Source organism: Limulus polyphemus, unplaced genomic scaffold (assembly GCF_000517525.1).
Source record: "Limulus polyphemus unplaced genomic scaffold, Limulus_polyphemus-2.1.2 Scaffold427, whole genome shotgun sequence".
NCBI classification, from domain to species: Eukaryota; Metazoa; Arthropoda; class Merostomata; order Xiphosura; family Limulidae; genus Limulus; species Limulus polyphemus.
Window position 1 is genome coordinate 221,159 of NW_013666037.1, and position 16,705 is coordinate 237,863.

The window sequence follows — 16,705 nt, forward strand, 5'->3', positions numbered from 1 at the left end:
ATTCTGTACATTTAATTAAGTTATTGTTAATTTTTTATTTGTTTAATGTAAGTGGCTAAGGAAGGGGCAGTGTTACGACAGCGGGGGTCACGTGACGCTAGTAACACGTCGTATTCTCGAAGGTTTGTGAATCCTCGAGTGTTTACTAGATTTGCGGTATTCTTGTATATATATAAGACCGCCAAGAAGTGACGGCAACAAAGTAGTTGAATTGCAGACAGAGATAGAGACGGACAGTTGGGTCGAGCGCGTGAGTCGTTCGTTGTGAATTATAGCGTTTGTTTAACTTATAGCGTGACCGTGGAAATTAAGTGAATTTCAAAGTTGTATTGAGAAATAATAAACTAGTTTTATTTAAAAAAGAACTTGTGTAGCTAAAGTTTCATCGGAAAGAAATTATGCGGGAAATTAACTAACGACCAGAGACATAACAATAATTTATAACTACAGTCTAATGTGGTTTTTATCACAAATGGCGTATTGGTTTGTAATGTTTCGTCAGTTTCTACATTCGAAACTGAAGTTAATTATTGACAACTATATCACATCATCTTAATATCAAATATTTTTGGATATTGCCAAATCATTGAAGTAGCAACTGTGAAATATTTACCTAGTTTTTGAAAACACCGTGTAAACGTTTCTTAAAATCTCTTGAAATTCAACTCATTAGAAGTCATAACTACAGATGCTTTCAAGAATAAACAAACAACCACTATAACATTTTCTTCATTAGTCACTTGTTTCAAAAGTAGAAAGCCTTTAGCTCCTGCAAATCATCTGAGGAAAGAAACCTATACACACACACACGTATACATATGTTTATATGTGTGATTATTTATTTTTATTTATTTTTTAAAAATAAAATTATTCGCTATATTGCAAAACTTCATAAATCACGCTATTTATATGAATTTAAAAGTTCAATAACAGAATGTGTTCACAAGTTTACTGACTGTTCTTTTATTTATTATCTTCGGATATACAGTATATTGTTACGTATCTGCTTGTTTGAAAATTTCTCTTAAAAATTCTCTCCGAGAAACTTCAGTTCAGGGATACAAGTCCTTTCTTAATTAAAACTAGTTTATTCTTTCTCGATACAACTTTGCAGTACAAAGATTTTCCACAGTCACTTTAAAGTTGACTACTTTTATAAACACACGCTATAATTCACAACGATTCACGCACTTTACTTACGGTGCCTACTGCTGGCTTGACTCAATTATCTATCTCTAAATCTGTCCATCTGCAATTATTTGCCGGGCTTATATACTAAAATAGAGGGCGCCTGGAAAAGACTAGAGTTGCCAGGAAAAGTCAAGATCCTTCGAGAATCTCATGACGTGTTACCAGGGTCACGTGACATCCGCTGTCGTAACAATATAATAACTTCAGAAATATTTAGTTAATGCAACAGGAATCGTTTGACAGGAATCGCAGTTTAATGATAAACAGTAGAAAGACGGTACCAACAACAAACATTTGTTTCTTGGACGTTTCGGAATGTACATATTCTATCTTCAGCAAGCTATATTCAACAAGGTAAAATATTCGTTAAAATTTATAAAGTTCAAAGATTATGTAAAGAGTAATTAAGATAAATAATAAAAGGTTGAAGTAAATTAAAAGACAACCAATTAAACAAGAAAGAACAGGAAAGTGCAACAATTGTAACAACATTATACAAGCATTTAGAACAGACATAACTGTAGTGAAGCTGTGTTATTATTTAAAGTTAGGAGTTTATTTATAATAGATAAATTTTCTTTAATTAAATGTTCAATATTGGATGATCCAGGGGTGTTTGTTGTTTTCCCTGTGTGTGCAAATTGCAGAATCTGGATGATTTGGTAGTTTTTTACCAGTTCTGCTTGATACTCTCATATATTTACAGGTGTAATTGTCGTATTGTTTTGCTAAAGTAAGTGTCGTTATAGACACCACACGTGTATTTATACACGATCCGGGAATGAATAGGGGTAGATAATTGGTCTTTAGATCTAAATAGATTTTATATCTTGAAAGGTGATTTAAATATCATTTGTAGTTTAACTTGTGGGTAAAAAAGTTTTAATTATTCTTAAGATTTGTGACTTCACTATAAAAGTTTGCTTACCTAAAAAGGAACACTCAGTCTTAATGGGTATTTGTCTACAACATACGGTTTTCTGTGGGTTCAATTTTGTGAGAAAGGAACATGCGTGTTAAGGCTTGAATAAAAATTAAAATACAAGGCATAACCGTTGTTTATTCAAATATTCTGTAAGTTGGTGATTTCGGTATGAAGAGAGAAGTAGTCAGTACAGATGTTATATGCTCTACTAAGAAGTCTGGGTATAACTAAATATAAGGTTACGTTTAAAGGAGTTCGGAATAAAAACTGTGGAAACATGTATGTAAGCCTGTGTATATTTGCTTACGATAAACAGATATTGTGAAATGGTTATCTACTCTGATTTGGCAGTGTTGTAGTCAAGACCTTGTAGTAAATTTCACTATGAAAAATGAAGCAAGAAGAATAAAAGTCACATGCGTCAAACTTTATTAACATCTTAACCAAAATCTTTTACACGTTAACCCCACGGTCTTTGGTTTAATGTCTCCTCTTATGCAGAAATAATAATGAATGGATAAAAATAATAAGAAAAAGGTCAGAAAATAAAACAAGATAGAAAACTGTTCTTGTTTTTCAAGAGTTTACGGTGTCAGAGAATTCTTTAAGATGTTTGAAGCCGAATAGGATCAAATCAGATCTACTATTAGTACTAGACATGTTGAATATCAGGGATAATTGGTAACGTTTAACGTAAATACGTACACCAGCTGAAGTTCATGTAAACTTGTAGTGAGCCTATGCGTAATGCAACGTACAGTAGCAATCATTTTTGAATAGTGCATGTTATAAATGGTTTGGTCTGGATACTGGTAAACATTCAAATTTAGCCGGTCTCGTTTTCGAGATCTGTAAAACATCGAGACTTAATTCTTTCTCAATTCTCTATTCTTTCTTATTTATTTATTTTTATTGACTTCGTCCTTTTATTTTGTATTTAATTACTCTTTAGAAAATGTTTGAACTTTATAAATTTTGTACCTAATATATTATTTTGTTGAATATAGCTTGCTGAAGATTGAATATGTACATTGGGAAACGTTCAAGAATTAGATGTTTGTTACTGTACACACACGTGTCAAATTCTTCTTGTCGTTTATTCAAGAAAATGCACCCACAGTGTTTGTGTTTAGTGTTCTAATAAATATTGTGCATTTTGTTTTGCACTTCGTATCCTGCCCCCCAATGGCACAGCGGCATGTCTGCGGACTTACAACGATAGAAACGGGATTTCGATACCCGTGGTGGGCAGAGCACAGATAGCCCTTGTGTAGCTTTGTGCATAATTAAAAAACAAACAAACAAACTTCGTATCCATTCGTTATTTCATTTCACATCGACTCAGTTTATAAGGGATTTAGTATTACTTTGTAATCAATATCTTAAGCGAATCTACTGTTGTCTAGCGGACCTGTCCAAAGCTATTTCATTTTCACCTGGATATACCACAGCAGCATGCTCAACGGACTTGACTGAGGCATGGATTCTCCTCGACATATCTTGAAAGTAAAACGGTTTTTGCTAGAAAGGAATCGGCACACACTTGTCAGTAACAAAAACGAAATTGTTTTCGAAATTACGAAAAATCTTCGTATAATATAGATAAATGTGATTATAACTTTGTCTGTAAAAACAACTTAAAACCGAGAAAACCCTCATCTCGTATATCTTAAGTACTTTAGTAAAATTATCTCAAGAAAGTTTTTCTGGCCTTTGTATACTCTTTGTTAGCTTTCTTCACCATAATTACAAACGTAAACTTCCAAATTGCTCAAATATAATTGTTTCAAGATACTTTAAAAAATAATACTTGCATGGTGGTTAGGGTACTCGGCTCGCAATCTGAGGGTCGCGGGAACAAATCCCGTCCCCAAACATGTTTGCCCTTTCAGCCGTGGGGCGATATATTGTGATGGTCAATCCCACTATTCGCTGGTCAAGAGTTGACTAGTTGCCTTCGAAATTAGGGACGGTTAACGCAGATAGCCCCCTCAAGTAGCTTTGCGAAATATTCAGAACAAACAAACGGTACAATAATTATGGTTGAAACAACCACCTTATTCTTTAAACAAACAAAGAAAAAAAAACAGTAAATAAGGGCTATACGCTACATCTTGTGGGCAGACGTACTGCGGTAATTAGGAAAAGAACCTAAGTATTACTTGTTGGGTGCTAGGGCTACATGTGATATTAAAGCATATTGTTGCGTCATCGAGGTCACGTGACTGGTGTGGCGCTCTCTAGTTTCTAGAACTATCTTGTTCCTTCATGAATGCTCTAGATAGGGTAGTCTGGTATATATAAGAGGGGGACAACGTGACGCGGTAATGTGTGTGTGTAGGTAATGAGTAATTGAACTGCGGTCAGAGAGAGACGTATTGCTGAAGTTAACGTTCGTTCGTTATAGTGTTTGTTTTAGCGCGAATATTGAAATTAAGTGTATCGTAAAGTTATATTCGGAAAGAATAAACCAGTTTTATTAAGTAAAGACTTGTGTCGTTAAAGTTTCGTCGGAACGAAGTTACGGAAAGTTAATTAACAAACGGAGACGTAACAATATTATAGATAACTTCATCCCTAACAGTCACCCTTTATCTCAGTCTCTGACATTAGTCTCTTATTCAAAACCAGTTATTGTCCCCTGTAACTAAAGCTACCTTATTTCATTAAAAAATGACGCTGAAAATGAAATCACTAAATTGTAAAATATATACTACACCCAACTTTAACTAGGAATGATCTTTAACTGTAATATACCTTTTAATGTCTTTTATGGATAATTATGGGTAGTAAAAGGCATTTTATTGATAACAGCGAATAGATTAGCATTTTAGCTCAGTTCGTACGACAGTTTTATTGTTTTTATTGTCTCGTGTTATAAAGGGAAATAGATAAAGAGGAAGTGCTTGTATAGACCGGTGCAAGAAACAACATCTTTTAGGAAATGTCATAGAGAAGTTGTCTTCAAACCAAAAAAAAAAATGATTCCCGTCAGTTAATTATCTCTCTTAACCACGAATGTTCACTCGCAATAAGATGAAAAGAAAAAAAAGAGAGCAGATGCGGGGAGTGGGGGCATGCTATATAGAGGCCCTTAGCGCTATAATACATCGGATATGAAGGAGACTCGATGGTAAAATTCGCAGGGGAGCCCACGCTTTCTGCGCTACGCCTCTGAATGGGAACTAAGGTTATGACAGGCATGTGTGCTTTAAAACATCTAATGTTTAAATCAAATAAAATGACAAATAATCTATTTCAACAGGAAAAGTTAAAAGTGAACTGATGATTATGTGACACTTTTTTTATGATGTGGCTTATCACAGGACAGAATTTACAAGCATTCGTATCCTACCACAATTAAACTTACAACACAACTTTTTCACCCTTCAACTAATTAAACTAATATTTAGTATAACTTGGACAGTATACTTTTGGTCCTATCAAATGCAAATCGATGTCTTAAACCGTAGGAAGCAATTTTGGAGTTGTCAGGCTATTGCCACAACTAAACAATGTAATACAAGATGTGTGCAAATTCCACTACCGCAATGCAAAGCATGCCATTTTCTAGGGGGAATTGAGGGCATGCCTCCAGAGAATTTTTGAAAATTTAATGCTTTTAGATTGAATCTTGAGTCATTTTAATTACAAATAGTGTATATACACACAATGTAATGTATTAAATTTTTAAAAAAAGCAAGTTTTGATACAAAAGTTGTAGCTATACATGCTAAGAAAAAGTGGTCAGGCCATGGCCTGACTAGCCTTACCGCTTCTTACGCCTCTGCTATAATCTTTAGAGTCAGTATCCTAAAAATTCTAATAAGCAGAGGCGTCGCTAGGTGCTTAAAAAATTCAGGACTCGGGCTCATAGCAGCGGTAATTTTCGGTGTTTCATTATGATATCGATCATGGTTTTCTATTCTGATTTTTCAAGACAACAACTATGGATTCGGAGCACTGCCAAGTAGAATTAGAGCCAATAAATATAAATAATGAAATGCAAAAACCTGAAGTTCAGTGTATCGTGTCTGCATGTAACTAGAAATGATTATGCTATCAAAGTAAAGGAAAAAATAAAGAAGTACACATTCAGCAGGAAAATTAAAACCACGGTGAAAATAACTGAAGGTAAAATGTAACTGGTAGAAAAGGTACCTGAGAGAGAATGGGCACACATACAATTATGGATATGCCTAAATATACATATTTTGGTGATTAATTATTTTGTTCTTTTTGTTACGTAACAAATAGCTAATGTATTTGGATATACCAGAAGATGTCGCTACAATGCATTACACGTTTATGAATAATGGAGACTATGTGGGAAGAAGTTTTAGAAGCTAAACGTGCAAACAAGTGTGAATTGACGTTAACTGGTCAGTCGGTATCAAATAAAATTGAAACAAGTGGTTTACAAGTTTCTGTTTTTGAGTTAACTCATTTAAAATTTCTGGAGATTAGTAATACATGCTTAGATGTTCTTCCAGACAACATTGGTCAACTGGTAAATTTGAATCAATTAAGTTTAAGAAACAATAAATTGCATACAATTTCGAGTCACATTGAAAAACTCTCCAAACTTAAATTTCTAGATTTATCAGTAAATCAGCTAGAAGCTATTCCTGATGTACTTCATAAATTAACAGCACTCCAATCTCTTAACATCAGCTTAAATAAAGTGTCTTCTCTGCCTAATCTGCGTGGGCTATTCCATTTGATATATTTAAACTTTGCAAACAATAATTGTTCCCATTTCCCAGAGAGCATTTTGGATGAGAACTTCACCCAACTATCTGAAATAAGGGCAAACAACAACAAGATATCCAGTATTCCTGGGAATATAAAGAAGCTTCTGGCATTGAAAATTTTAGATTTGAATAATAATGCACTTGTGAGTGTACCAGGAGAGCTAGGAGATTGTCCTAAATTAAAAGACATTTTTCTAGAAGGTAATAAGTTATCAGACAAACGTTTGCAAAAGTTAGTAGAACAGTGCCGACAAAAACAAATTCTTGATTATGTACGCAGTCATTGTCCCAAAACAGTATCAGTGGACAATAAAAACACTGGGCAAGGAAAAGGAAAACCTGGAAAAAAAGGAAACAAAAAAATGGAGAATAGTAAGGTAATTCTTTTTAACACTCCTTGTGGTCTTGATAGTTTTATATGGTAATTCTTAATTTATGTTTATTGAGTAATATTTGTGTGTATATGCAGAAACAAAAAATAATTTTTGGAAGTTGGTTTTACATGTACACTAATTCGATGATGAGGAACCCACTTTGAGGCTGATGCTTGGAGACAACTTGAATGGGTAATGAAGAAAAACTTTAATATAAGTTTAACATAATAGCAAATGTACAACGTTTCGACAAGGTTGTACATTTGCTGTTATGTTAAACTTAAATTAAAGTTTTTCTTCATTACCCATTCAAGCCGTCTCCAAGCATTATATACACTAATATTGAAAGTAAGCAGGAAATATTGTAATACTGAGATTTATATTTTCTTTGTTAGTATTAATATATTTGTTACATCCATTGTTTATAAAGATTGATGAAATCTTGGACAAACTGAAGATACTTCATGCAGGTGACTCAACCTTCTCTGTGATTGTTACTACTGCTGTACGAGATGTACGACCATACATCATTGCTTGCATTGTTCGTCAAGTGAACTTCCAGGGTGGAGAAAAATTCAAGAAATTTATTGCAATGCAGGTAATGAATAAAAATTAACGTTCTTTTTTTATAATTATTAATGGCTGAGGCTATTTGACCAGAACTCAGTAAAGTAGTGAGAACTTTAAACATTACTTGACCTTTCAAATAGTAAAAGTTTCCTACCCATTTTGACTAGAGATTTATCTGCTAATGAAAACTTTCCACATTTGACCAGCAGCTGATAAAATTATGAAAACTTGTTTTGTTGTTTGATGAGCAAGTTTAACCCATGTAAAGTAATATATCATGAACAAAGATAAAATTTTAAGTGAAATATACTGAAAGAAAAATATGATTCTTCCGATGTAGCCTAATGCCTTTACTGTGGCTATCATGCTTGCCATAGTTTTGTAGTCTAAGCTCATGAAGCTGTATTTGAAACTGCCCTTAAAAGGCATCTTCACATGACAGTTAGACTTTTCAACTATTTTGCAGTTAACAGTTTTTAACTCTTAACTGTTGAATCAATATACAAATTTTTTAACTTTATTCCTTGATCAATTCAAATCAAAAGTAGTAAAAAATTCACAACAGACTTAGTTCTTCATATATGATGTACTTGTAATGCATGTATATTAACTTCCTTTTGGTTTCTTTCATCACCATATTTGTTTGTCACTTATGAACTAGATAATGGTTAGAGAGATTGATTCATATATTTATGTTATGTAAGAAGACAATGAGCTCAAACAGGGGTAGTGCCAGCCTTTTCCTGTTAAGGAGATGATTTGGCTTAGACAGGAAATTAAGGGAACTGCACCATACATCTTGTTGGCACACAAACTTTAGTGATTAGATAGTAAAACTTTAAAATAAATTCAAATTTTTTATCGGTGTGGGGACTACAGGAAAGGCTGAGGCACATTTTGGGGTAGCTTCAGCTCTAGCGAGCCTCCCTCCTATACCACCATCCATGAGATAGTGAGTGTTCTTTTAAGTTGTATCTATAAAAAAAAAAGTTAAAAAATAATTAATACTTAGTGTTGTCTTTGGATGAAATGCTAAATTGCTACAGTTTTACTTAAAATCCTATTTTCCTGACCAAAATTCTTCAGACTCGACTTCATGATACAATTTGTGGGAAAAGAAATCTTGGAACTATTGCAACCCATGACTTAAACAGAATTAATGGTAACGTCACTTATGATGCCCGACCTCCAGCTAGAATCAAGGTCAGTGAAACTTACATTTATGTTAAAGTATTGGTGAAAATGGGACTTTTTTTTTTACTTGTATGAACTAGTGTAAAAATGTTTACCGCTGTATAAATGTGTATGATAAGTTTATATTTTGTGTTAACTCTTTCAGCATGGGCTCGGTTCTTGAGACTGACCTCGTACCCATTTTGTCCTTGTTATAGTTTTCATGCTATAACTTTTAAAGTAGTAAGTGTATGTTAATGAAATTTGGCAGATTATTAGTAAACATTACATTACTTTCATACAATTTTTTCTATTAAGTCTTAAGGCTTGTTAAGCAATGTTTTTCTCATGCTTTTTTTTTCTTTTTTTTTTCACATGTTGCCTATCCAACATGCAAAGTAATTTACATTTAAAGATTAAAAATACTTTTATGTATCAGAAAGTTTTCAAGTTTCATATGAGAAATCTTTATAATCTCCAGATAGTTATTAAATGTTTCTTAAGAAAGAAAACTTTATATTTTATCTGTTATTTTCACTAATGAATCTCTGTATGGATTTGGTAGATTTGACCGATCTTGTAACCACCATAACAAATTAGGAAATAAATATATAAATTATGCCTCTTTCATTATAGAATGACAACAAATTATAACACAAAAACATAAATATTTAGACTAAATATCTTAAACCTCATAACATTATACATTTATTATTTTTATTATATTGACCTTTCAGCTATGCATGGCTAACAATACAGAGGTTACAATGATGCAGCACATGTACACTCATGTTACCGTATCAAATATTATAAAACTGACCTTTAGTCTTTACAGAATGACTTGTCTGGGCTGTGTTTTAGTTGACTAGTATTTTGTAAAATACAGTCACATTTCCATAATTATTATACATTATATATGTATATAGATTATTACCATTTAGAAATAAGTTCTTAAACTTATTTTTCTTAAAATGTAGAACAGTAAATAAAGAAGTAAAGCAAGCAATTATCTCTTCTAGTTACAACCTTTGTACTCGATTGTTGCTTGACGAAGGTTGCTAAGCTTTTTAAAGTTTTGCACGTGGTGGATATGAAACAAAATAATTTTTTTAGGTTTTATATATAAAGTTGAATATTCAAAAAAATCATAAATTACTATATCAATATCATAGAATTCCACTATAATATATCAAGCTTAGTAACAATGATGTATTTCAGTCTAAAAAAATATGAAATTTCAAGCACACTAAAGACACAACCTACCTCCTTGAAATCTTGATTCAAAAGAAAGAGATGGCATACTAACACATGAAAATGGCTGAGAAAGCCACTAGGGGACATTCTGAGCTTTTGAATGGTTATTCACAGGTTATATATTGAAGTAAGTGTATATAAGGGACTGTTTCCAAAAATGTAAAGGGGTGGTCTGGGTGCCACTGTGTTTGATTTATTACATGAGTGATATGTCAGCAAATAGAAAAGATGGGAGGTTCTTATTTTATATTCTGGCTGTCAATATTGTTAATTTGAAGTCCTAATTTGTACAAAACTATAGACTTGGTATTTTGACATCACAAATATCTAATTTGAACCAGTGCACCATTCAACATACCACATGACACACAAAAACTGATGTTTAACTCTGTTTTTTAATATTTACTTTTAAATTAAGTAATTAAATAATGTATAATACTAAAATTTGAATTATGATCAACAGTTTGGTACCAAACTTATTGACATAAATTCATGAAATAGTAGTTCAATAAAATTTTGAATATGAGTCAACAAACATGGCCTTTGACCCGTGACCCTTCTGGAGTGGGTTAAGAGACATGTTAATTGAACATTTAATAAATAATATTGTGTATGCACATTCAAGTATTTGCATTGGGTTCTTTATTTTGTGTGATGCTTTTTAACATGTTTTAATATTAATTTATAAAATATTCAATGCTTTATCCTAGATAAAAATAACAAATAATATAACTTTTGCATTTGATATACATATTAAATAAATAAATATTTAATCTTGTTTATCAAATCAAAAGCTAATTTTAATAGTGAAATAATTCTGCTTAAAAACAAGTTTGTATATAGGTTTTTCACTACAGGGTGTCTCAAACGTTGGGTACCATAGGCTGAATGACTGTAGATGTTTACAGAATGTGCTTAAAATGAACACCCTCAAATTGATAGTCTGAAAATGCATGATCCTTACATTTGCAAATGTTCAGTGCAATTATATAAAAAATATGCAAAGAAACAAGAAAAGCAGTGTTAATTTCCTCAATGACAACCAACTTTTGGACATACTGTATAACCATATTTCTGATTGTATGGTCTGTAAGTTTCTCCTTATAATTGAAATATTTTTGAACTTGTTATCATATGGATAGCCATTCTCTGTATGCTTTCCAACTATAAGGAAAAGTTTGAGGCATTAAAGGTAACTTCTGTGTATACTAGAAAAGTTAGAGGTGATTTGATTCAGGTGTTCAGATTGTTAGAAGTTTGAATATTCATCCTATTGGTGGTTTTAGTAATAGAATTAATAAAGTTCAAAATAGGGACTTGAATGGAGGGGTAACAACTTTAATTTTTGGAACCTCAAATTTCTAAACTAGATATTAAACTGGTTCTTGTAACTTGTATTTATATCCTTTCCAAAAACTATAATAAAGTAATCAATGTTATAAATAAACTAGAAATAATCTTCTTATTCTCAAACTCAATATTTCTATTGATAGAGCTCAGAACTTAGCTGTAATTGTTGATTTATTTAGGCCTTTCACAACAGTCACTCGTACATTCTTAAAGATACCACAATTACATTAAAGTAATATTAACACCACATAAAAAATTGAGCCATGACTTTGTTTTATTCATTATGTACCACTTCTAATGGAATTGTTATTGTGCGCATAATAAAATCATGACTCAGTTTTTCATAAATACTTCTAATATTTCTGGCTGTTGTGCATCTAGGAAAGAAGAAAAACTGCTGATTGTTGTAGCTGCAATTAAAGCATCAGTTTCTTCTCTCAGCTAGAAAAAGAAACATGAGCAAATGGAAATTACAAAAAATATGAAATCCATTTTCCTTCATTGATATTGTTAAACTTATTTTTAAACAAACTATTTTAGCTTGTTCCTTTGGGAAGAAAAAGTGAGGTAACTGCTGAAGAACTGTATGTTCAACTTAATAATGAAGCTGAAACCTTGAGAAAGGAGAAGAAAAAAAATGTCTATTCCGGAATACACAAGTAAGCTCAGTATAGGTTATCTAAAAGTTTTTTATTTCTATAAAGCAATATCAATCAAACAGGAATTCAAATGGATTTTTATTTTTAATATATTTATTATTGTTATAATATCTTCTGATCAATATTGTCATTCTTTAGGGTCATTTCTTCTTACTTTAATTTCCATATCTCGCTCAAAACAACCTGTGAGAAACCTTAATTTTTAAATGTTTTGTAACACTGTAGCAGCTTCTTTTTTTGCAATAAATTAACTTGCCTATAGCTAAGTTTTTCACCATGCCTATTGACGTAGACAAAATGGGGAGGGGGCAGTCATTATTGTAACATACACAAATTACTTAATTGTTCTCAGAATGAATATTTCTGTTTGGGATTAAAATCATGGAGTTGAAAGACATTATTAATATCATATCTGTGAAATAGCAGCATTGTTTCTTTTTTTTTTTTTTTTTTTTTTCTAGTTTACTGTCTGTACAGAAGATACTATCTGCCAGTATAATGCTAGTTGCTATTTTTTATCATTAAAGGACTTGCACTGGTCAGAACATTATCTGATCATACCATTACATTAATTTGATAAATTATTACCACTTATTGCTGTGTTTACATTTGTATTATTATCTCTAGATATCTGTATCTTCTCAAGGACAAATCACACTATCCCTGCTTGGTTGATGAATCTAGTCAAGTGATCTCTTTTCCACCAATCACCAACAGCAGTGGAACAAAGGTACCTCTTTATTTATTTTTTCATGTAGAAAGGACTAAGGGAAAATGTGGTAATTTTTAAAGTTGTATAGATTTTAAGGTGTAAATTTTTAACAGCAAATTGCTTACTGTATTTGGTGATGTATAAGACAACTGTGGATTTTTTGAACAAATTAAGTGCATTTCTCTGAGGTTCAGAGTGTAGGACGACCTCTGTTGTCAAGCAAGTTTAGGGGTGTTACTTTTGTAAAGAAATTCTTAGAAGTTATTTTTAAACTGTGCTAACCTGCACTCTAGGGTAATCAATACAACCATATGTGTGTGTTTTTATGCTCTTCAAATACTGCAGACAATTCAATGCCGCATAACTTAATCACAAACGTGTAATAAACAACTTTACAAAGTTTTCATCACAGTTGAACTACTTTTCTATTACAAAAAAATACTAAACTATAAGATACAATGATCTACTATAAAAACATGTTTATAAAGTTAGTGTACATTACAGAAACTTACTTTTTTTCATATAATATTAGCAGTATTTTAGTATGATGGATGAGATCAATACATTTCAAAGCAAAAATGCCTTGATTATTTGTAACTAGCATGTGAGATAAATAACTGCTAGTTACGAAGTATAGAGACAAATTATGCAATTACAAATATGTTATTTTAACGCAGTTGGTGGCATGATGTCAATGCACTTACTCAAAAAACAAACAAAAGTAAAAGGAACAACGTAGTTCTGGTTAAATATGCTATTAACCAGAGAGTTCTTACTGGAACTCTATCTTCGAACCTGTATATAAGACAAGGGGTAAAATCAGGCATTATTTTAAGACTAAGAAGTATCATCTTATACAGTGGCAAATATGGTAATTACAAACTATATATATATATGTAAGTATACAGTGAAACCACAATTTTACATGCCCCAATGTAACGCAAATTCGGATATAATGCGATGGGTCATTAACTCTTTCGACGCGGGCTCAGTCTCTGGGACCGACCTCGTAACCATAACCTCGTTATAGTTTACATACTAATAACTTTTAATATTTTAAGTGTATCTTTACAAAATTTTATAGACTTATAGTAAACATTGGAAACCTTTTGCACACAAAAACTCAGATTTTTTAGTGAAGTATTTTTACTTAAATTTATCTATGAAATATTGATTCTTTTTTTTTAACTAGTCTGAGTGCAAAGTGATTTTCATGTCAAAATTAAAAATACTTTTTGTCATCTAAAAGATCTCAAATTTCCTTTTTGTAATCCATAAAACCTAAATGCATTTCAAACGTTTTTTTTCACCAAATCCTTATAGTTTTTGTTATTTTTTCTACCCTAGCTCAAAACTGTATCAGTCAATTCGACCAACCTCGTAACCACCAAAAAAAAAATTTTAATTTTAGTTACTTTTATAATGATAAATAATGAATAGATATGAAAAACAAGAAATAAAGTACTTACACAATTTTCTGCCATCAATTGCAAGGACAGTTAAGCCTAAATTTTTAGTGATTATAGTAAATCAGTAAACAAATTTTATTTAATTAAATTATACACTAAAGTGATTTTATTGAACCCCGATTTATCGCGACCCCACTTGTTTCACGATGACATTTTATGGACTTCAATGATCGCGTTATAACGAGGCTACACTGTATTATCAGATGTAATATTTTAAGGAAGCTCAAGAGATTGTAATATCCTCATTAGTCTCTGTTTTGTTTAGCTATTAGATCAAAAGAAAATGGGAATGTACAATAAAAATTGAAGCGTCTATAAATTGTACTTAATTTTTACTTGAGTTTTCTCTTAGCGCCTTTCTGGTTTAATTGATTAGTTGATTTGTTTTGTTTTTGCAAAGTATTTGAAATTAATGAATGAACCTGAACTTTGACATTGACTGCATGATTAAACTAATTACTTCAATATTAGACGTTTGCAATAAATAACAGTTGACTTCCAAAAAATCTCGCAACATGCAATCATGCAACAAGTCACAATTCTTTTTTTTTTATATGAGATGAACTGCATGTGATTGTACAAAACCTCAAATGATTAATAATTGAACACTTGTATATTACATGAAAAAAAAGTCAAAATTCTTATTTTGATTTCTTTTAAGCTCAAAAAACAACTTGATCCTAATTTTTTACACCATTTGCAGCAGTCTTTATAAAAAGGAGATCAATACTGAGTATTGTACTCTAAATAAAGTTTAACCACTCTTGTATAACCTGACAATGACCCGTTCAAGCTTCTGTACACTGAATCATTTCTTGTACACAGTTTGACATTGTTTTGTAAACAGTTGAATTTAAAATGGATTTGTATCTAAGTCAACAACTTTTGTTACCATGTCATTAGACAATGCAGCTACACAGTGATAACCTCACCAAATTTTTGTCAGAAACCACTTTATTTATGGTTGTCAGAATATTTATGTCTTAAGTTAAATTAACAGAAATGTTTGCAAAATGTTACATTTTTCTGGTTAGTATCAAATTCTGCAAGGTCTACAATTTTTCACACCTGTGGGAGAAGTAAAGATGCAGTGACTTATCAGCATACCTAGACACTTTCAAAAAAGTGAAGGACTGGAACTACTTTCATTATATTGTTTAAATTGTGTGTGTTTTACTTGCCAGTTTAATCATCTCTCCAGTGATAAACAAAGAATTGGTGTCTAATACGATGTCTTAAAGTCTCTTTTTTTTAAATCAAAAATAAATCAGAGACTGTTTTTTCTTTATAAACTTGTATCATATTTATGGACAGTAACCATGTTAGTATTTTTTGGTAATAAAGACGTTATAGAAGTGATTTCATAGTCTATCCATACTAAGTTGTCAAGAACTGTATGCATTTCAGGTCACAGAAGATACAACAGACATATTTTTAGAAGTTACAGGATGTTCTTTGTCAACTTGTAAAGAAATCATGGATGCTTTGCTACAGAACATGCTACAGCTTGGATTAGGAGAGCCAGGAAGTCAAGATACCAGTGAGGAATCTACATGCAAACAGGAAGGAGGAGAAACACATGATGACAATGGCACTGAAAAAGATAAGTCTCCAAAGAAAGGCCTTCAGCTAATAGTGGAACAGGTGAAAGTGGTTGATGAAGAGGGCAAGCTACGTGTTGTCTACCCTTCCCGTACTGACCTTCAGCTCGATGGAATCACTGTTCTGAGAGAATGAGAAAAGTTTTTTTGTTATTATTTCTTTATTGTTGTTTTTCAAGTTGAGAAATTTAATCTGTTAATTTTTTTTTATTTTGTAAATTTTGTCTTCAGTGAAAACAGTAATTACATGTAATTAAATTTGTTGATAAGAGAGGCTACTTACTCTTGTCCACTAGGGAGTCTTTTCATCTACCCAAGAGCAGGTTAAGTGCTTCATCATAACCTTAGAAGCTACAGAAAAGTGTGAGCTAATAAAAAAAAAACTAAATGTACTCTTCTTGATTACATAAAAATTTGTTTATGAGTTAAAGTTATTTTGTTTGTTTTTGCAAAGAAATTTCTTAAGCTCAAAGGGTTATTCCAGTACATCCTGCTATCTCTTATTTTTATGGAACCATTTTTAGCTTCTTTTTTTTTTGCCTCTTATTATCCTTGTCTTGTCACTGTACTTTCCAATTCAAGTTCTTATTGTGATATGATTGGTCACCCAGCATAAAGTTGCCCCTTTTGTTGGGGGGGGGGGGAGTTTTTAAATTGGCTTAAAATAAAAAAT

General features: G+C 31.8%; 1 protein-coding gene across 1 annotated transcript; it reads left to right on the forward strand.

Annotated features, from left to right (window-relative positions):
• The first annotated feature begins 6,419 nt into the window (after positions 1 to 6,419).
• On the forward strand, positions 6,420 to 16,698 carry LOC106458194 (leucine-rich repeat-containing protein 47-like). Its single transcript, XM_013917668.2, has 6 exons — positions 6,420 to 7,247; positions 7,675 to 7,842; positions 8,901 to 9,017; positions 12,132 to 12,250; positions 12,878 to 12,980; positions 15,839 to 16,698. The coding sequence occupies exons 1-6, from the start codon at positions 6,432 to 6,434 to the stop codon at positions 16,166 to 16,168; spliced, it is 1,653 nt and encodes a 550-aa protein (XP_013773122.1). The 5' UTR covers positions 6,420 to 6,431; the 3' UTR covers positions 16,169 to 16,698.
• Positions 16,699 to 16,705: the final 7 nt, after the last annotated feature.

Excerpts from the sequence above, each read along its gene's own strand:
- LOC106458194 (XM_013917668.2), top strand. The coding sequence starts at position 6,432 with ATGGAGACTATGTGGGAAGAAGTTTTAGAAGCTAAACGTGCAAACAAG. Across the intron at positions 7,248-7,674 it reads AAAAAATGGAGAATAGTAAG|ATTGATGAAATCTTGGACAA; the intron begins GTAATTCTTTTT and ends TTGTTTATAAAG. Across the intron at positions 9,018-12,131 it reads GACCTCCAGCTAGAATCAAG|CTTGTTCCTTTGGGAAGAAA; the intron begins GTCAGTGAAACT and ends AAACTATTTTAG.